General features: G+C 40.9%; 1 protein-coding gene across 2 annotated transcripts in view; it reads left to right on the top strand.

The window, feature by feature from the left end:
• Positions 1 to 22,259, top strand: part of IGF2BP3 (insulin like growth factor 2 mRNA binding protein 3) — a 153,815-nt gene that overhangs the window by 30,837 nt on the left and 100,719 nt on the right. Inside the window, exons 1-2 of one of the 2 annotated variants that reach the window (XM_050783130.1) lie at positions 8,215 to 8,327; positions 21,285 to 21,333. Coding sequence is in view for 1 of the 2 variants with exons in the window: in XM_050783129.1 (XP_050639086.1) it covers positions 21,285 to 21,333 (49 nt within the window). In the remaining variant the exon portion in view is untranslated. Of the gene's footprint in view, positions 1 to 8,214; positions 8,328 to 21,284; positions 21,334 to 22,259 lie in introns of those variants that run through there. The other variant, XM_050783129.1, reaches the window with a different exon arrangement.

Here is a 22,259-nt window from a genome sequence, read left to right as displayed (position 1 = left end):
CTGCAGCCTCAAACTCCTGGGCTTAAGGGATTCTCTTGCCTCAGCCTTCCTGAGTAGCTGGGACTACAGGTGCATGCCACTGTGCCCAGCTAATTTTTAAAGTTTTTGTAGAGATGAGGTCTCATTTTGTTGCCCAGGCTGGTCTTTAGCTCCTGGACTGAAGTGATTCTGCTTCAACCTCCCAAAATATTAAGACTACAGGGGTCAGACACTGTGCCTGGCCTAAACATGTAACTTTTTAAATTGAAATTGAAAAATACGTAACATTTTTAACAGCTATAATGGTGGAAAGGAGAATCATTGAATTTTTTTTTTTTTTTTTTTTTTTTGAGACGGAGTCTCGCTGTCTCCGAGGCTGGAGTGCAGTGGCTGGATTTCAGCTCACTACAAGCTCCGCCTCCCAGGTTCACGCCATTCTCCTGCCTCAGTTTCCCAAGTAGCTGGGACTACAGGTGCCCACCACCACGCCCGGCTAATTTTTTGTATTTTTAGTAGAGATGGGGTTTCACTGTGTTAGTCAGGATGGTCTCGATCTCCTGACCTGGTGATCCGCCCACCTCGGCCTCCCAAAGTGCTGGGATTACAGGTGTGAGCCACCGCACCCAGCCGAATCATTGAATTTTCTTAGCATCTCAGTCTTACAAGTTTATTAAGTAGATTTTACCATCATTTTTACTGGAAATCTGTCATCTTTTCTGAGAATGTAATTTAACTGGAAGTGTGACATAGTTACTGAAGTTTTAAACGACCACAACTAGGGTTATTATAACTAAATTTATTTAACTAAACTTTTAAAGATTATTTTATCAGCTTAACAACCATTATAAGCATGTGGGGTCCTTGAAATGACTTCCCAGTAGAAAGGAATTAAAAAAATTTTTAAAAATAGAATCAGGGTCTTGCTAAGTTACCCAGGCTGGTCAAAGGGAACTTCTTGAAACAACATATGCACTGAATCTTTTATTGTCAGTTAGTGTACTTATTTGCCTTATTTATCTTAGATGGTGTCTGAGGTTGGATATTTGCCTTGAAATGATCTATGTTGATGTGACCTTTATAAAATTTGTATGTGGTCCAGTGTAGTGGCTTGGTGGTTCATGCCCATAATTCCAGCACTTTGGGAAGGCCAAGGGGGCAGATTACTTAAGCTCAGGAATTCAAGACCAACCTGGCCAACATGGAGAAACCTTGTCTGTACGAAAAATACAGAAATTAGCCAGACATGGTGGTGGGTGCCTGTAATCTCAGCTACTTGGGAGACTGAGACAGGAGAATCACTTGAACCTGGGAGGTGGAGGTTGCAGTGAGCTGAGATGGTGGCACTGCACTTCAGTCTGGGCAACAGAGTGAGACTGTGTCTCAAAAAAATTAAAATTTGAAAGTAAGTTAGATAATTTCTAGTGTTTCCCCCAGGAGATTGGGATTCATGTTGTTATTATATTGAACAATTTTCCTGAATATCTGTGTAAGTGGGTTTTATTTACACAGAAGCCAGATAGTGTACCTCTAAGATAAAGGTAGACGTAGCATGGACATTGGAGGTGTGAGTTTGAATGTGGCTGTTCGTTGACTTGCTTTTTGACATTGGTTAAAATAATCCTTTGAGGCTATTTCCTTAATCTGTAAAATGGGAGTCTTAAATTGACCTCACTTGTTTGGTGTAAGGGTACAGTGGAAATGGATTTCAAGTACTTGGTATGGCTTTACCCATAAGGAGTCACTGAATAGTTTTTTACTTTTGTTCTGAATATTGGTGAAATTTTAAAGTTTATTGTTAAATTGCAGTTGTGGCAGAAATAATCTGGAAATGATTAAGCTTCCTGTATGTTAATGACTTTGTTTTGCTGGCTAAAAGATGTAACCTTTCATTTACAGCAGCTCTTCTGCTTTCATCAGAATTGGCATAAATGTGAATTGTGCAGAATTGTCTTAATGTAACAAAGGATTACATTTAAGTGAACGGTCCAGATTGTTTGTTTTATTTTTGAGACCAAGTCTTGCTCTTGTCCCCCAGGCTGGAGTGCGATGGCGCGATCTTGGCTCACTGCAACCTCCGCCTCCCGGGTTCAAGAGATTCTCCTGCCTCAACCCCCTGAGTAGCTGGGATTACAGGTGCCTGCCACCATGCCTGGCTAGTTTTGGTATTTTTAATAGAGACGGGGTTTCACCGTGTTGGCCAGGCTGGTCTCGAACTCCTGACCTCAGGTGATCCACGTGCCTCTGCCTCGAAAAGTGCTGGGATTACAGGCATGAGCCACCACGCCTGGCAGATAATTTTATTAATATGCATTAAGTTATATAACAAACTTTAGAAAGTATCCTATATTTGCTTTTCTTTTTTTTTTTTTTTTTTTTTTGAGACAGAGTCTGGCTCTATTGCCCAGGCTGGAGTGCAGTCACGCGATCTAGGCTCACTGCAGCCTCTGCCTCCTGGGTTCAAGCAATTCTCCTGCCTCAGCCTCCTAAATAGCTGGGACTACAGGCGCACACCACCACCATGCCTGGCTAATTTTTGCATTTTTAGTAGAGACAGGGTTGCACCCAGTTGGCCAGGCTGGTCTTGAACTCCTGACCTCAGGTAATCCACCCACCTCAGCCCCCCAAAGTGCTGGGATTACAGATGTGAGCCACCGGGCCTGGCTAATATCCTATATTTGAAGTTATACTGTAGTTACTGCAGCAAAATGAATCCAAATGTACTCTCCTAGGCAAAGGAAGGAGATTTAACACTGTCTAATGCAACAATCTTAAAAAAATTCTAGTTTTTTTTTGCGGTATAGGAAGTGCTTATGTCATCTCAGATTTTGTGCATGGCAAATATTTAACATCTCTTTACTACCAGATAGTCATGTAAAGTTAAATTATATTTTTCTCTTAAAACTTCCTTCTTGGTACTAACAAGCCCAGAGTTTGATTTTAATGGAATTTAACATTTGTATAGATTATGACTTCTAAATTTAAGAGAGTAGGGAAAAACAGTGAAAATTTTAAAAGTACCACAGTGGGGATAATGGTATAATAAATCTTCCTATACTGATCACTTAACTTCAAGAATCACCAAATGATGACTGGCTTTGGTTCGTCTCTGTGCCTCAATGCCACACCTCCCCAAATTATTTCAAAACAAATTGAAGATAGCAAGCTTTTTACATTCCTAATTCTTCAGCATGTATCTCTAAAAGACAGACTTTTAAAAAGCATAGACAATATCATTACATATTTAAAAACATGACACTAACTCACTGATATTAAATATTGCAGTTTTCCTGATTAGTTTTTTCCATTGTATTTGAATTGGGATTTAAAGAAGTTTCTTCCATTATGATTGGTTGATAGGTTTTAAGTTTGTTTTCTTAATGTCAAGGATTCCCCCCTCCTTTTTTCACTTTGAAATTTATTTGTTAAAAAATTTAGATGTTGGCCGGGCGTGGTGGCTCATGCCTGTGATCCCAGTACTTTGGGAGGCCGAGGTGGGTGGATCACATGAGGTCAGGAATTCCAGACCAATCTGGCCAACACGGTAAAACCCTATCTCTACTAAAACTACAATATTAGCTGGGCATGGTGACACATACCTGTAATTCCAGTGACTCTAGAGGCTGAGGCACAAGAATCTCTTGAACCTGGGAAGTGGAGGTTGCAGTGACCTGAGATCACACCGCTGCCCTCCAGCCCTCCAGCCTGGGTTACAGAGTGAGACTGTCTCAAAAAAAAAAAAAAAAAAAAAAAGGCCAGGCGCTGTGGCTCACACCTGTAATCCCAGCACTTTGGAAGGCTGAGGCAGGCGGATCATGAGGTCAGGAGATCGAGTCCATCCTAGCCAACGTGGTGAAACCTCGTCTCTACTAAAAATACAAAAAAATTAGCTGGGCGTGGTCGTGGGCGCCTGTAATCCCAGCTACTCGGGAGGCTGAAGCAGGAGAATCGCCTGAACCCAGGAAGCAGAGGTTGCGGTGAGCTGAGATCATGCCCCTGTACTCCAGCCTGGGCGGCAGAGCCAGACTAAAAAAAAAAGAAAAATACAAAACAAAAAAACCTTAGATGTTTGTGCTGGAGAGTTTCCCAGGTCTGGATGTTGCTGACAGTATTTTTGTGGTATAATTTTATGTGTAATTCTGTTCTCAGAGGACACAATAGGTCTAGAGACTTCATCATTTTCAGGATTTTTTTTTTTGAGACAGTCTTGCTCTGTCGCCCGGACTGGAGTGCAATGGCGCGATCTCAGTTCACTGCAACCTCTGCCTCCCAGATTCAGGTGATTCTTCTGCCTCAGCCTCCCGAATAGCTGGGACTACAGGCACCCGCCACCACGCCTGGCTAATTTTTGTACCTTTAGTAGAGACGGGGTTTCACCATGTTAGCCAGGTTGGTCTCATCTCCTGACCTCGTGATCTGCCTGCCTCCCCCTCCCAAAGTACTGGGATTATAGGCATGAGCCACCACGCCCGGCCCATTTTCAGGATTTTTGTGTTTAATTGGCAAATATGTCATAGGTGAGAAACGGGAAGATTTTAATACTTTGTCCAAGGTTTTATTCATTCAAGGAAATGATGGATTAATGTGACTGAGTTCAAATTTGGGAAAATATTGATATAGATGGGGAAGCATGTTGCACTTAAGTGGAAGTTTTTTTTTAACTTGTTTGTCCTTAAGTGTAGTAAACATACCTATTCTATCTTACTAGAAGGAAAAAGAGCTTAGTAAGCAGGAACAATTTGCTACTATGGGAGACTGGTAATGTATTATTGCATTTGCATTATGCTTTCTGCTAGGAGAAGGGTTATCTACAAAGCCTAGTAAAATTATATCTTGGGAGAAAAGAAAGGATTGAGTTACCTAGGATGAGGAATGTCAGGCAGAAATATTTCGATCAAACTTGTCAACCTGTTTTGTTTTCTTGATACATTGGAGTTCTCAGAGTGCATGAAACTGAGAATTCTCATACTTAATGAGTTTCTTGTGCACGATTATTTGCTTATTTTCTTTGCCTACTTGTAGAAAACATTAAAAATGGAAATATAAACAAGTCTGGCTGTATAACTCCACCTCTGGGAAACAGTCTTCAAGCTTTCAGGTGATGAGATTATTATAGTTTCTAAAGTTGATGAGAAGATGGTATAATTTGATAATGATCAACTGCAACTTTCCCACAAACAAAAACAAATCCAAGGATCTGCCTTGTCTAAGAACCACATCCACTTAGCAGTAATGTGAAATAAAAACTGTTAATGTATACATAACCCGTATTCAAAATACGGCAGTTTTAAAAGTTTAGTCATCTTAAAACACCTCTTCTTGCAGGTACAGTTCACTTAGCGACGCTCACTTTTATGTGGAAAATAAGTATTCCATATAAAACTTTTTCTTCTTTTTTTTTATTTTAATTTTTCCAGACAGAGTCTCACTCTGTCGCCCAGGCTGGAATGCAGTGGCACAATCTTGTCTCACTGTAACCTCTGCCTTCCAGGTTCAAGTGATTCTCCTGCGCCAGCCTCCCAAGTAGCTGGGATTACAGGCACATGCCACCATGATGCCCGGCTAATTTTTGTATTTTTAACAGAGATGGGTTTCGCCATGTTGGCCAGACTGGTCTTGAACTCTTGACCTCAGATGATCCTCCCGCGTCGGCCTCCCAAGGTGCTGGGATTGTAGGCATGAGCCACTGCGCCTGGCCTAAAACTTTTTCTTGATTGTTCTTCAAATTCCCTTGACAAACAAATTAAATTTAATCAATTAGTTTTAGATAAGCTCTGTTCAATAGAAATACATGAACTAAATATATATGATTTTAACCTTTTAGTAGCCACATTAAGTAAAACAAAGGCCCAGTGTGGTGATGTGTGCCTGTGTTCTAGCTGACTGGGAGGCCGAGGTGGGAGAATTGCTTGAACCCAGGAGGTTGAGGCTGCAGTGAGCTATGGTCGTGCCACTAGAGTTTGGGCGAGAGAGCAAAACCCTCTCTCAAAAAAAAAAAAAAAAAAAAAAAAAAAAATTGTTATTATATACAACCTAATATATCTAAAATGTAACAGTATAATAAATTGTTAAGAAATTTTGCTTTTTTTGGTATTGAATCTTCAGCATCTGTATTTTATCCTTACAGAACAATTCAATTCAGACTAGCCACATTGCAAGTAGTTAGACACATGTGGCTAGTGACTTCTTTATTGGACAGAGCAGTTTAAGATGTACGGTTTCTAAAATCACTTTTTAAAAATATCTTGTTGCTGGAAAAAGTAATGATATTTATAAAGCTAATTTTAGCTTGTGGAAAAATATGGGAATAATTAATTTTCAATGTGACACAAGCATATTAGAGGTTTTATACCAAGTTCTTTATTCCCTTGTTACCACTGTAATTTTTAAGGAAGATATGTGCAATTTACTATATTGTGTTAATATTAAGACTTTTGAAAGAGCTATGCTTTTAGGTCATACAGGCAATGAGGCTTTTGTTTAAATAGTAACTGTTGAACTGTGTGTGTTTCTGTGGTTGTAATACTGGTGGTGACTTTTTAGTTTAAAGGCACATTTACAGACTGGGCGCAAGGGCTCATGCCTATAATCCTAGCAGTTTGGTAGGCTGAGGCAAGTGGATTGCTTGAGCCCAGGAGTTCAAAACCAATCTCGGCAACATGGTGAAACCACAGCTCTACGAAAAATACAAAAATTAGCTGGGTGTGATGCATGCCTGTAGTCCCAGCTACTCGAGGGGCTGAGGCAGGAGGCTTGCATGAACCTCGGAGGTTGAGGCTGTAATGAGCAGAGATCATGCCATTTGCACTCCAGTCTGAGCAACAGAGCGAGACCTGGTCTCCAAAAATAATAATAATAATAATTTTAAAAAATTAAAAAATTAAGCACATTTAGTTAAAATCTCCGTTTGAAGACTATAAAAATCTTTGATTATTTAGGGATCAAGGATTAGTTTGTGCCCTGTTTTTTTGTTTTTTTCCTGTTTGACATTCTATATGAAGATGTGTGTGCCCTTCTAGTAGTCACATTAAGAAGTAAAACAAAGGCCCAGTGTGGTGATGTGTACCTGTATCAATTATCTTTCGAACAGTGTTAGGTTTTCCTAACTTGCACATATCCTAAGGAGTGTAAAAACTTTGACTATGTTTCTTCAAGGAACATTTAATCTTCTAAAAGAAATACATGGCAGTGTGTAAATGCAAGCAAACAATAGTAGTAAGAGAGTACGTAGAAAAACATTGAGTCTTTTTTGGACTCTTCCAGTGCATACCCATGGCGTCAGTCAAGTTTTCATCCATGCACGTCTGGCTGTCAGACTGTTCTATATAGATGGAGATAAGATGTGCAAATGTAAAAGATAAAATATACCTCTGTTTTAGTTAACAGGACTAAAACATAGCTGTTACCATGGAGATCTGGGAGCTGGGGATGATGGAAAAAACCATGTTTAGATTCTCACTTAGAACTGTGATGTTAAAAGACTTTGTTCCCTTGCTCATTGTTTAAGTAATATTGAATAATTGCCTGAGATGAGCTAAGCAATCTGCTAACCAATGGAATATGCAACAGTGAATGAAGCAAATAATTTTGCCTTTGAGACTTGCCCTGTTAACTATACCACAGTGGCCACCAATCCATGAGAGAGAGAGAGAGAGAGAGAGAGAGAGAGAGAGTGTGTGTGTGTGTGCGTGTGGCCAAGTTCCCCTGCCCCACCCCCAGAAATTATGATTTAAGTCTGTGTTGCGGCCCTGCAATCTGCATTTCAGTTAGTCCCTTGTGTTGATTCTAACATAGGTGGTTCTCAGACCATACTTGAAGGACATCTCTTTACTTTTACAGTGTAGGGGACCTTGTACTTAATCTTTTTTTTTGTTTTTTCCCTTCCTTCCTCCATCCACTATTTAGTTCACTAGAATCTGGCATTCTTTTTAACTGTTGCAGTAAGTATGCTTTTCTTTAGAGTACCTGTGACGCTCTGTCAATTCACTAGATGCAATTCCATCTTTCATAGGGATTTTTGACCTGGGTCTGCCTGTGTTATTCCTAAGTCATGTTTCCTCCTTTCCACTTTTACAGATATTTATTTAAGACTGACCTAAAGTATCTAGTTTCTTCTGCTATATAAAATCTATAGGAATTTTATATGGGGAGGGAGAACCGATGTCACAGAGCTAGTTAGAACTGTTGGAATCTAGAATTGTTTTCCTCTTGGTTTCATTCTGATATTATACTGCTGGCTAGAAATAATAGCTTATTTTCCCCTCAACAACTAGTAAAGTTCATTTTATAAAACACAAAGGCTGGAAGAAATGGAAAACTGCCGATGATTCTACCAGCCAGGTCTCATCATGGTCAGTATCTTAATGCTCTCCCTTCCTTATTTCTGTTAATGTTCATGTGTATGTACAGATACGTACATTTTGTTCCTGGTTGGAATGTTCTTTTTGTGATAACACATATTTTAAAATGAGATCATATTCCATGTTCTCTTTTAGTGATGCACTTTTTTCAGTGAATAGTGTCACAGGCACATGTCCTCATTAAATATTCTTTCATATTTATAATGTCTCCATGAGATTTCATTCTGTGTGTTGTAATTGAATCCCTTTTTCCTGGACCTCTAGGTTCTTCCTAGTTCTCCCTATTTACAGACAGCTAAGCCTTTGAGCATGTTACAACTTAACCTGAGGAAATGATGTAAGAGAGATAATTCTTGAGTTAGAGGATAAGACACTGCCAAGTCAGCAATGAGGCATAGTTATGCCAGTTGACACTTAGACCAGGAATGTAAGACTGATCATTTTCCCAAGTATTTACTTGGAGTACAGTATTAAACTTGAAAATTGAGGTTGACCTTTTAAAGAGCTAATTCTTAACTGCATAAACCAAGAAAGAATACGTGTAATTACAATATAGCCATATTGAAATTAGCCAGGCTGAATGAAGTCCTCTTTGGACATAGGTTCAGTTCAGCACAGCTAGAATGAAAATTTGCAGCCAGTACAGAGTGCCACCAAGTGGCGGGTTGGAAAGCCTGCACTAGACTGCTTTGAGCCACAAGGCTTGGCTTTTCACGTGAAAATACCAGTCCAAATCCGAACCTTGTGTTCCAGTTTTTTTGCATAAGAAATAAGGCAGCTGGGCGTGGTGGCTCCCACCTGTAATCCCAGCACTTTGGGAGGCCAAGGCGGGCGGATCACGAGGTCAGGAGTTTGAGACCAGCCTGGCCAGCATGGTGAAACCCCGTCTCTACTAAAAATACAAAAAATTGGCTGGACATTGGTGGCGTGCACCTGTAATCCCAGCTACTGGAGAAGCTGAGGCAGGAGAATTGCTTGAACCTGGGAGGTGGAGGTTGCCGTGAGCCGATATCGCACCACTGCACTCCAGCCTGGGCGACAGAGTGAGATTCCATCTCAAAAAAAAAAAAAACGCAAAGAAGAACATGTTACAAGTTAGACTTAGTTTTCTCCTCCTATCATCAGCTGGTGTTAGCAGCATTATATCAGTATCTGTCTTATAAAGTAGGAAAGCAGTGATTCCTACTTGATTTGTATGTAAGTGTTGATAGAAGGAAAGGGCTGAGACAGAGCCTTTTCCAGAGGAATAAGATAAAGGTGCATCCAGGACTTACAGGTAATTTGGATGAAAGGTTGCAGGTCTAATACAGTTTTGTGTCTTGCATTGGGACTTGATATGACTAGCTTCAGAAGTACCTGAAGTGCCTGTGTATATAATCTTTATAATACCTTGAGGCAACTAAGTAGTTGTGTTTTCCTCATAGTTGCCTTACCTCTCTTCTTCCTTTCTTGGTATTAATATGTCAGCTTGTCCACTTAATTTCAATATTGAGTTGCCAAATGTAAGTTATTGTGGTTTAAAGCTAAGGTGTAAAGGGAAAATATTGCTTAGGATTAGCATATATTTTTATCTTTTGAATTTAATATGCAATCTGTACTTTTTTCTGAAGTTATTTGATATGATTATGCTATTGGTTGGATTATAAGTGAAATCAGTAAGACCGAATAGAGTATGGTTAGGAGGATAGAATCTGGGGCCAGAATGCTCAAATATATATTCTGATCCTGCCACACAGTAGCTGTGTGTGTATTCAGACGAATTAAATTACTTCTGCCTTTGTTTCCTAATCTGTAAAATGCAGACTCTGAGGGCTAAATGAGATAATAAACATAAAGCACTTTTTTTTTGTTCTTCTATCTTTTGTCAGAGTTTTTAGTGGAAGAAAATATACAAATATAAGAGACTTTCTGAGAAATTCTAGTCATCCAAAATTTGAGTTGGAAATAATCAGTATGAATGCATGGTTTATTTTCTTTCCAAGTGTATTTTCTAGCTCTGGCTTGGAAGCAGTGACCAATTTAATAACGATGAGCGCCTCTAGTGACCAGATTGTAGTCTCTCTGTACTTTTTCTGACTAAAAGGGATCAAGGATCCATGTTGATAAGGCCGATTAAAGACGGGGACAAGAAACATACAAGCTAGACCTAGAATATCACACCATAACAGAAAGCAGAAGTATTCACAAATATTATTGGAGTAACATCAAAAGATGAAGGAGCCAACGTGAAGAGGCCGTTTTGTTGGCCAAAGATGGGACAATTTGAGCATCTAAAAAAATTGATACAAGCAAAATATTTATGACTCTGAATTAATAATGATACTGAAGGAATGAAATATTTGGTTGTCTTTGGGCAATGTCAGGGCCCTAACACGTTATTCTGAAAAATTTGAAATAATGTCTTTGGACTCCTTTTTTTTTTTTCCCCTAAAAAACAGAAAAAGAGGTTTGCTCTGTTGCCCAGGCTGGAGTGCAGTGGCACAGTCATAGCTTACTGTAGCCTCACAACCTCTTGAGCCCAAGCAGTCTTCCCACCTCAGCCTCCCAAGTAGCTGGGACTACAGGCACGTACCACCATGCCCATTAATTTTTAAATATATATATGTAAATATATATTTTTTCTTTTATACAGCATCAAAGATAAGCCAATAAATTTTTTTTTTTTTTTTGAGATGGAGTCTCACTCTGTCACCCAGGCTGGAGTGCAGTGGTGTGATATCAGCTCACTGCAACCTCTGCCTTCCGAGTTCAAGTGATTCTCCTGCCTCAGCCTCCCGAGTAGGTGGTACTATAGGCACGTGCCACCATGCTTGGCTAATTTTTTGTATCTTTTAGTAGAGATGGGATTTCACGGTGTTAGCCAGGATGGTCTCAATCTCCTGACCTTGTGATCCGCCCGCCTTGGCCTTCCAAAGTGCTGGGATTACAGGCATGAGCCACTGCTCCCAACCTTTTTTTTAAATTTATTTTTGAGATGGAGTCTCACTCTGTGTCTAAGGCTGGAGTGCAGTGGCACGATCTTGGCTCACTGCAACCTCTACCTCCTGGGTTCAAGTGATCCTCCTGCTTCAGCCTCCTGAGTAGCTGGGATTACAGGTGCGTACCACCACACCTGGTTGTTTTTATTTGTTTTTTGTTTTTTTTTTGAGAGGGAGTCTCGCTCTGTCACCCAGGCTGGAGTGCATTGGTGCGATCTCAGTTCACTACAACCTCCGCCTCCTGGGTTCAAGCAATTCTCTGCGTCAGCCTCCTGAGTAGCTGGGATTACAGATGCCCACCACCACGCCCAGCTAATTTTTTGTATTTTTAGTAGAGATGGGATTTCACCATCTTGGCCAGGCTGGTCTTGAACTCCTGACCTCATGAACCACCCTCCTCAGCCTCCCAAAGTGCTGGGATTACAGGCGTGAGCCACTGTGCCTAGCCTAATTTTTGTGTTTTTAGTAGAGATGGGGTTTCGCCATGTTGGCCAGGCTGGTCTTGAACTCTGGACCTCAGGTGATCTGCCTGCCTCTGCCTCCCAAAGTGTTGGGATTACAGGTATGAGCCACCACACCCGGCAAAATTTTTTAGTTTTTAATTTTTTTGTAGAGACGAAGTCTCACTGTGTTGCCCAGGCTGGTCTCTAACTCCTGGCTTCAAGCGATCCTCCCACCTTGGTCTCCCAAAGTGCTGGGATTAGAGATGTGAGCCACTGTGCCCAGCCTGGACTCCTCTTAAAGCAGAGATTGAGACAGGGATTTGCCAAAGTTGGTTTATTTTAGAGATAATTTCAAGAAGAAGTGAGGGAAGGGGGAGAATGAATTGGGGAGTTAGGAAAAGCCGATGATAGGTACTTTATTGAGTTTCCTGCAGGGAAATGGGATCTCCAAGAAATTCGCAGAATACCTCCCAGGTTTATCTATCTGAAAAATTGGAGCTCCCTGCCCCCACCCTCATACACCTACATTTATAAATTTTTTTTTGTTTTTTGTTTTTTGAGACGGAGTCTCACTCTGTCGCCCAGGCTGGAGTGCAGTGGCTCAATCTCGGCTCACTGCAAGCTCCACTTCCCGGGTTCACGCCGTTCTCCTGCCTCAGCCTTCCAAGTAGCTGGGACTGCAGGCGCCCGCTGCCACGCCCAGCTAATTTTTTGTATTTTTAGTAGAGATGGGGTTTCACCATGTTAGCCAGAATGGTCTCAATCTCCTGACCTCGTGATCTGCCCGCCTCGGCCTCCCAAAGTGCTGGGATTATAGACGTGAGCCACCTTGCCCAGCCTATGCATGTTCTTAAGGATTTTCTCTGTCCAGTGTTTCTGGGCTGCTCCTGTACTCTAGAGGCTTTGGAGAAAGCCCTGAGATAAAGAAGCAGCCTTGTGTAAGGTGTGTGCTTACGGGTGGAAAGAAGCGAGACAACTGAAATGTGTGTGGGATTGATTGTCCACCACAGCGATGAGTCAGGTGATGTGGTAAGAAGCACAAAACCATCTGCTGCAGAAGGGAAAGAATAAAGTATCCTGTCTTTACTGTACTTAGTATGCTTGAGAGCATCCAAATACTTGATGAGGGACACTTGTTCTTTATAGAATAACTCTGGCTAAAAAACACAGAAGGCATGATAGAATGAGAAAATCATGATTTTTCAACCTTGAATGAAATAATGGGTTTAGGCAGTGATCACTAGTAGCTGCCAACATCATAGAAAGACATCAGAGGTAACAACTCCCATAGAAGAACAGAACACTCCCTATGGAATATTGCCTCTCCCAAACACGAAACGAGAAACCAAGTTGAGCCTTTGGATCTAACTACAACTTTATAGGGAACAGAGGAATGTATTAAACACTATTACAGGAGTGTCACTAGCAAACTCCAGACAGTGATAAACTAGAGGACAAGGGACAGCATTTTAGGTTTTTTATCCAAATAAGTTGCAAGAAAAAGGGCAACATTTAGGTTATAAGACTAGAGTCATAATCAACCAAATGCCACATATAGATCTTAATCTGAATACTGATTTGAACATACCAGTTGTTAAGAAAGATATTTTTTAATCAGGAAAATTTGAGTACTGACTAGATAGTATTAAGTTTCGCTCATTAAATTTTTTCCCCCCGACCATTTCTGGCAATTTTGGCCTTTTTTTTTTTGAGACAGAGTTTTGCTTTTATTGCCCAGGCTGGAATACAATGGCACAGTCTCAGCTTGCTGCAACGTCTGAGTTCAAGCAGTTCTCCTGTCTCAGCGCCCCCAGGTAGCTGGGATTACAGGCCTGTGCCACCACACCTGGCTAATTTTTGTATTTTCGGTACGGACTGGTTTTCATGATGTTGGCCAGGCTGGTCTCGAACTCCTGACCTCAGGTGATCTGCCTGCCTCAGCATCCCAAAGTGCTGGGATTACAGGCGCAAGCCACTGCACCGAGCCAATTTTGGTCATTTTTGAAGACTGCTAGCAGCATTTTGTCTGCTTTTTAAAAGTCAAGGTTTTTTTGTTTGTTTTTTGAGATAGGGTCTCACCCTGTTGCCCAGGCTGGAATGCAATGGCACCACTACCACTCACTGCAACCTTGACCTCCCTAGGGCTTAGTCGATCCTCCTGCCTCAGTCTCCTGAGTAGCTGGGACTACAGGCATGCACCACTATGCCCAGCTAAAAAAGTCAGTTTTAACAGATTAACTGTTGTAAAAACATGAGAATTAAAAAATTAGGGGTGATAATTATATTCTGGGAGGAGGAGGGTTGGGGGAGAGGTGTCAAATTATCTTCAATTATCTTCTAATTATTGGAGGTGGGTTCATAGATGTCTTATGTATATAAACAAATTATATATTATTGACGCCAAAGTAGGAGGATTGCTTGAGGCCAGGAGTTCGAGACCAGCCTGGGAAATGTAGTGAGACCCCATCTCTACAAAAAATTTAGCTGGGCGGCGTGGTAGCGTATACCTGTGGTCCCGGCTACTAAGAAGGCTGTGATGGTAGGATCACTTGAGTCCCAGGGGTTTGAGTCTGCAGTGAGCTGATTGTACCACTGCTCTCCAGTCTGGGCAATAGAGCAAGATCCTATCTCAGAAAAAACACGTTATTATATATCTAATTCCATGTAGTAAACAATTATTAAAACGATACAAAGGGGGATGCAGTGAGTAAAATCCAGAATGAGTAATCGTGTAGGATTTTGACTTTGGACCATTACATAATTGTGAAGAAAGCAGTGAAGGGAAACTTGTATTAAATAGACCTAAGATTATATATCAGCATGTCAGCTGTATGCGTGTGTGTATCTTGTTGGCATCTTGATATGAACAAACCTCATGTAAAAAGATAGTTATTAGCAATCGGAAATAAACACTTACTGGATATCTAATAGCAAGGAATTTTTGCTAATCACTTTTAGGAGCAATGATGCTGTTGTGGTTATGTTGAAATAAAGCTCCTTATTTTTCATTGTTGTTTACTGGAGTACTTCAGCATGGCATGCTATGTAAGGGAGACTTGGTACAGGTTTGGGTATAGAATACACAAGATCAGATTATCATATATCACACTTGTTAATTGGAACAGGTGATGGGTATATGGAGGCTCACTTTCTCTAGTTGGTGTCAATTAGATTTCTCTAAAATCAACTTAAATCAGTTTCATCGATTACTAAAGATCTTGAAGATGCCCTTCAGAGTCTACATGAGCTGCTCTATTGGCTCTTGTTAAAAATTAATTTTAATTTTGATTTTTTTGTAGATAGGCAGGGCTGTTGGAGGGGGGGGCTGTCTCATTTTATTACCCAAGGTGGTCTGGAACTCTTGGTTTCAAGCAGTTCTCCCAAAGTGCTGGGTTTACAGGCATGAGCTACCCTGCCAGGCCTACTGTTGACTCTTTCTTTTGGAATTAAACATGCTTTTAATAAATGATTATTAAATTTTCATAATAACTAATATTTCTAGCAGAGTGGGCAGTTTTTAAATTTTTTTTTTTTGAGACGGAGTCTTGCTTTGTTGCCCAGGCTAGAGTGCAGTGGTACGATCTCGGCTCACTGCAATGTCCACCTCCTGGGTTCAGGCGATTCTCCTGCCTCAGCCTCCGGAGTAGCTGAGATTATAGGTGCCCACCACTGCGGCCGGCTCATTTTTGTATTTTTAGTAGAGACAGGGTTTTACCATCTTGGCCAAGCTGGTCTTGAACTCCTAACCTCTTGATCCCCCTACCTCAGCCTCCCAAAGTGCTGGGATTACAGGCTTGAACCACTGCACCTGGCCTTTAAATTTTTAATCTATTAGCCTGAGAACTAAAATTTACCCTGTTTCCCCTCTGGTGGGGGAAACCCTTAAACTGTGTTGATTTTTTTTTTTTTTTTTTTTGAGACGGAGTCTCACTCTGTCTCCTAGGCTGGAGTGCAGTGGTGCAGTCTCAGCTCACTGCAACCTCTGCCTCTTGGGTTCAAGCAGTTCTCCTGCCTCAGCCTCCTGAGTAGCTGGGATTACAGGCGCATACCACCAAGCCCAGCTAATTTTTGTATTTTTAGTAGAGTCGAGGTTTCACCATGTTGATCAGGCTGGTCTTGAACTTCTGACCTCGTGATCTGCCTGCCTTGGCCTCCCAAAGTGCTGGGATTACAGACATGAGCCACTGTGCCCAGCCTGAATTTTAAAAAATAATGCAAGTGCTTAAATAATTCAATTTTTTTTTTTTTCCATTCTCAGAAATGCGTGGCAGTTTGTTTTTCTCGGTCCCTTTATAAGCTATAAGAAAATCATTTGAAATGTTAGTTTCTGGATGGTGGTTCTGTGAGTCTTTTTTTCTTTTCCCCCCAGTCTATATATTGTAACAGATTTTAACTATCAGTTGAATACTTATCAGATGCCAAGCACTGTTCAAGCTCTGAATGCAGCAACGAACAAGATAACCTAATTAGTCCCTTTTGTTATGGAGTGTGCATCCTGTGTATTTATGGGTATTTTAGGAGGTGGTGAAACACTAATTTATTTGCTGGTAGTTAAATTGAACTTTAATGACTTGGTAACCAGTATGATAGAAACACTCTATTAAAATATTAATACCTTTTCTTGACTTGTAAGTATTTAGAATCAAACCCAAACATAAACTAATTCTCAAATCTCAGATGGAACATAACCAAAGAAGCAGTAGAGTATTTTAATTGTATAGCTGACTGAGATAGATTTTTCTCCAGTTCTTTCCATGCCATAAGTTTGTGTTTATCTCTGCTGGATGATTATAATTCATGCCTTTGGTTCATTCCTGTTAATGTTGAGACTTTTGGCTCTTGTACTGATAAGAGCAGAGCACAGGGTTAGGAGCCAGAGGTAAACGTCACACAGTTTAAGATTAGTTACTGAACAAATGGGAAAGAACAATTCTAGATATCAAAACACTAACTGCAGGGCCGGGCGCAGCGGCTCACACCTGCAATCCCAGCACTTCGGGAGGCTGAGGTGGGCAGATCACTTGTGATCAGGTGTTTGAGACCAGCATGGCCAACATGGTGAAACCCCATCTTTACTAAAAAAAAAAAAAAACAAAAATTAATGGGCATCTAATAATCCCACATACTAGGAAGGCTGAGGTAGGATAATTGCTTGAACCTGGGAGACAGAGGTTGCAGTGAGCTGAGATTGCGCTACTGCACTCCAGCCTGGGTGAGAGAGCGAGACTCCCATCTGAAAAACAAAGCAAAACACTGCATAAAAATAACTCAGATGTTTGTCTAAAATGACGCTTGAGAGTATCAGGTAAGGGAAGCTAGAAAACCATTTAAGGGAAATAATTATTCTGGAGTAACATCCAAATTTCCAATAATTAAATGAGTGTTGGATGTACATTTTGAAGAGTGGGTAGAAAATCCATGGGATCCTTGAGTATGAGATTCTTAAGAAGTCTTTGGGAAAACATGGCAAATGGATTGCTTTTTGTGTGTGTGTGAGACAGGGTCTCAATCCATTGCTCAGGCTGGAGTGCAGTGGCATGATTATAGCTCATTGAAACTTTAAACTGCTGGGCTCATGTGATTCTTCCACCTCAGCATCCTGAGTATCTAGGACTACAGGCGTGTGCCACCAGGCCAGGCTAATTTTACTCCTGGCCTTAAGCACTCCTCCCACCTTGGCCCCCCAAAGGGCTGGGATTATAGGCATGAGCCACTGTGTACCGCCTGGATTACTCTTAATAAACAAAAGATAGTATCCTATTTGTGAAGCGAATATTTATTTTTGTAATGTGTATGATCCTGTGCTAATTAACCTGAACTCTCCATGTATATTTACATGTGTACTTTTGGGAAAATTTTTTGGTAATATATACACCCTCCAAAATGAGGCCAGTGGAGGTGAATACTTAGTTTCTTAACGCTGCTGCAAATCCTTACTGTGTTAGATACACAGAATAGGGCCAGGCATGGTGGCTCAAGCCTGCAATCCCAGCACTTTGGGGAGGTCAAGAAGGACTGCTTGAGTCCAGGAGTTCAAGATGAACCTGGACCACATAGCGAGGCCACCATCTCTATAAAAAGTTGGCTGGATGTGGTGGCATGCACCTGTAGTCCCAGCTACTCGGGAGGATGAGGCAGGAGAACTGCTTGAACCCAGGAGGCAGAGATTGCAGTGAGCTAAGACCACGCCACTGCACTCTAGCCTGGGCGATAGAGTGAGACTCCATCTCAAAACAGAACAAAAACAAAAACAAAAAACAAACGAGATCAGCACTTGCATATATGTAGTAAATCATACTTTCATTAGCCAGGTAAATACAGTGTGAGCAACTTTTTTTTTTTTTTTTTTTTTTTTGAGTCTCACTGTGACCCAGGGTGGAGTGCAATGGCACAGTCTTGGCTCACCACAAACTCTGCCTCTTGGGTTCAAGCGATTCTCCTGCCTCAGCCTCCCGAGTAGCCGGGATTACAGGCATGTGCCACCACGCCCAGCTAATTTTGTATTTTTAGTAGAGATGGGGTTTCTCTATTTTGGTCAGGCTGGTCTCGAACTCCTGACCCCTGGTGATCCGCCCACCTCAGCCCCCAGAGTGCTGGGATCACAGGTGTGAGCCACCATGTCTGGCCGCAATTTTTCTTTTAACTGAAGCAACATATAACAGTTGTGAAATCTATGAATTACAGATCTTTTTATTAGGGTATAGATTTTAAACCTTTTATAGAAAATACAGCCCGACACAGTGGCTCACACCTGTAATCCCAGCATTCTGGGAGGCGGAGGCGGGTGGATCACTTGAGGTCAGGAGTTTGAGACCAGCCTGGTCAACATGGTGAAACCCCATCTGTACTAAAAACACAATAATTAGCTGGGTGTGATGGCGCATGCCTGTAATCCCAGCTACGCAGGAGGCTGAGGTGGGAGAATTGCCTAAACTCGGGAGGCAGAGGCTGCAGTGAGCTGAGATTGTGCCACTGAATTCCAGCGTGGGCGACAGAGCAAGACTCTTGCCACACACACACAAAAAGAAAAATTATAAAACTTACATAAAAGCAGAGAGGTACCTGTCCTGAAGCTTTAACAGTTATTACCACATGAGTTATTTTGAAACAAATCCCAAACTAGCATTTTATCTGTAAATCTATACTAGCTATAGTTTGGATTTTTTTTTTCTCTTAAACTGGCATTCTCTTTTATCTCTTTGGTATCTTTTACCCTGATAACTGCGCTTTTACTTTGTCATGAAAATAACGTAAAAGTGCTTCTCTTCCTTTCCTCCTCCGTTTTATGATTGTAGACAGGATGTACCTGAGTTTAGTTAATCTAGATTTTCTTTGATGTTCTCGAAGGGATCAGTGGCAGCTGTGGTATTTCGTTTGTTCTCACCCTTTTGGGGAAAGGGAAGAGGCAAAGGACTGAACTAGGCTATGAATCTAGACTAAACTGGTGTTTTGCTCTGATACTTCAAAATTGTGGATTATTTGACCTGGAAAGAAAAGTTCACTATAGTTCTTTGTTTTTTTCTATTTTTTATTTTTCTTTTTTCTTGTCTTTTTTTTTTGAGACAGGGTGTCACTCTATTGCCCAGGCTGGATTGCAGTGGTGCAGTCACAGCTCACTGTAGCTTTGAACTCCTGGTCTCAAGCAATCCTTCCATCTCAGTCTCCTGAGTAGCTGGTACTACAAGCATGCAACACCATGCCTAGCTAATTTTAAAAAAATGTTTAAAGATTTTTGTAGAGATGGGGTTTGGCTTTGTTGTCCAGGCTGGTCTGGAACTCGTGGGCTGAAGTGATCCTCCTAAGGTGCTGGGATTACAGGCATGAGCCACAAGGCCTGTCCTATAGTTTTTTTTTTTTTTTTTTTTTTGAGATGGAGTCTCGCTTTGTCGCCCAGACGAGTGCCGTGGCGCGATCTCGGCTCATTGCAAGCTCCGCCTCCCGGGTTCACGCCATACTCCTGCCTCAGCCTCCTAGTAGCTGGGACTACAGGCGCCCGCCACCACGCCCGGCTAATTTTTTGTATTTTTAGTAGAGACAGGGTTTCACCGTGTTAGCCAAAATGGTCTCGATCTCCTGACCTCGTGATCCGCCCGCCTCGGCCTCCCAAAGTGCTGGGATTACAGGCGTGAGCCACTGCGCCCGGCCGCCTGTCCTATAGTTCTAATTGTAGAAGTTAAGTAATTTATTTCACTTGAGATGTCAGGCTCAGTTGCTAGTTTTTGTTTTATTTTGTTTTTAATAGCTAGTTGACTAAATTCTTCCTCCTTCAAAGGAGGTGACTGACATGTGACTTCTATAGTATGGTCTCATACAATTAACATACAGTTGTGTTATTTGCATCACCCTCTTACCTTATACGTCTGTATATACATGTTTGGGGGGCATTTGAACTAAGGTGCTGATTCTTCACATTTTCTGTACTGTGCACTACTTTCACAGTCTGAAACCTCTGGATCTCTTCTTATGTTTCAGGATGTCTTATTTTTTATTTTTTTGAGACGGAGTCTCGCTCTGTTGCCCAGGCTGCAGTGCCGTGATGCGATCTCGGCTTACCGCAACCTCCGCTTCCCAGGTTCAAGAGATTCTCCTGCCTCAGCCTCTGGAGTAGCTGGGACTACAGGCACCTGCCACCATGCCCGGCTACTTTTTTGTAATTTTAGTAGAGACGGGGTTTCACCACGTGACCAGTCTGGTCCCAAACTCCAGACCTCGAGTAATGCACCTGCCTCAGCCACCCAAAGTGTTGGGATTACAGGCATGAGCCACTGTGCCCGGCCTTAGGATGTCTTAAAATGCATAAAATACATAGGATTGTAAAGGAAGCCAATTATTTTCAAATGTAGTTAGCAGAATGTTAAAACTCAGTGATAGGTGCTTAATATAATAAGTAACAAGTTCTAGCAACACATCTAAGTTTCACAGTAATGAGTGTAGATGATATTTAAAGATCTTCAACAGTCTAATGTGGTATGAAAATATCTGATTTCTGTTGATGTCAAAATTACAAGTACTGTAATTCTGTGGTTTAGTGCCAGCATTCATAATTGAAGGACGTGTTAAATTTCAGTTAGGGGATAGTGAAGATAAATGTGTAATTTCCTCCCACCCACACCTCATTTTTATTTCCCTGAGTTTTATCCATGGACTCCTTAGCTGTGACGGTCAGAGTAAGATCACCTGGACTGAGGCCTTGTTTGTGTCCTGGGATGCCTAATTTGAAGCTAAAGGATTTGAACTTAGAATGTAGTCATCAGATAAGTGTGTTTTAAACATTCTGTCTACCAATTTTAGTGACTTTTAAAATAAGTCATAACAGTCCAATAAATACTGGATCTCCAAATGGTCTCTGCATTTTATGACTTTGCTTCTTTGCTTTTCCTTCTTGGGCTGTATTTTCTTAATAGATATTGGTTTGTAATTAATATAGAGTTAATATTTTAAGTAATTTCTAAACTTCCGTGTTGGCTATTATTGTCTTGCTTTTATGTTTTTTTTTTCTTTTAAAAAACATTTTAATTCTTCTGCAGGATTCGGAAACTTCAGATACGAAATATCCCGCCTCACTTACAGTGGGAGGTAAGAATTTCTTTATTTAAAATTAAGATCTAAGTATGGAAACCTATTGCTGTTAGTTTTTTCAAAGCTTTTTCTCCTTTCTTCAACTCTTGGGTGTGCTAGAACATAAAATTCTTCTCTTATGACCCATGTCTTAGTGTGGGATTTTCTTCATAAGGGCACAGTGTATCTTTTAAAAATCTGCTCTTTGGCATAAGAAACCAAAAATTGAAATATATTCTTGGGTAACTAGGTAATCTTTCTCATTCAGTCCCTTCCCAAAAGGATTTTGTTGATTTCAGTTCTTTCTGATGAATTTGCCAATTGTATTTAAACATGAAGCTCCTATCTTGGCAAAGTTTTAAAACAACAAATACCTGCTACTTTGTGCTTTTATCTTAAGATGTTATTCTGCTTCCTTTTGCTCAGATGGTGGCACTGCACTGATTGTGTAATGTGCACAAACACAAACTATTTAGCACAATTGAAGAGCCTGTGTCAGCAATTTCCAAAGCATAATAATGATGTCATGGTGAGAATTTGAGACACCTGTAGTTGAAGGGCTAAAATAAAATGTCTTTTGATTCTTCAGACAATGGAACCTGAAAGTTCTTAAAACTCACCTTGGAGAGGGTGGTGCAGAGAAACTGCTTAGCTTTTATGTATTTCTAATATAAAAAAAACAAGAGTAACTAGTTAAGTGTGTTTTACACTGGTCTTCTGTTTGGTTAAAAGGTTACTTTGGTGGGAAGTTGATCTAAGTCTGATTCTCCAAGGTTTCTCAGTCACAGGTGATTTGTGCTGAGAATATTTATCTTCAAAACAATATTATTGAGATTAAGTTTTGCAGGAAGGGGTTGGTTTTTGGTATATGCTGAATATATTGCAAGTTATATAATGCATTAAAAATATACTTTATAGATGGAATTGGTGGGTTATAAGATTAA

This window comes from Macaca thibetana, chromosome 3 (assembly GCF_024542745.1).
Source record: "Macaca thibetana thibetana isolate TM-01 chromosome 3, ASM2454274v1, whole genome shotgun sequence".
Taxonomy (NCBI): Eukaryota; Metazoa; Chordata; class Mammalia; order Primates; family Cercopithecidae; genus Macaca; species Macaca thibetana.
This window is presented reverse-complemented; position numbering and strand designations above follow the sequence as displayed.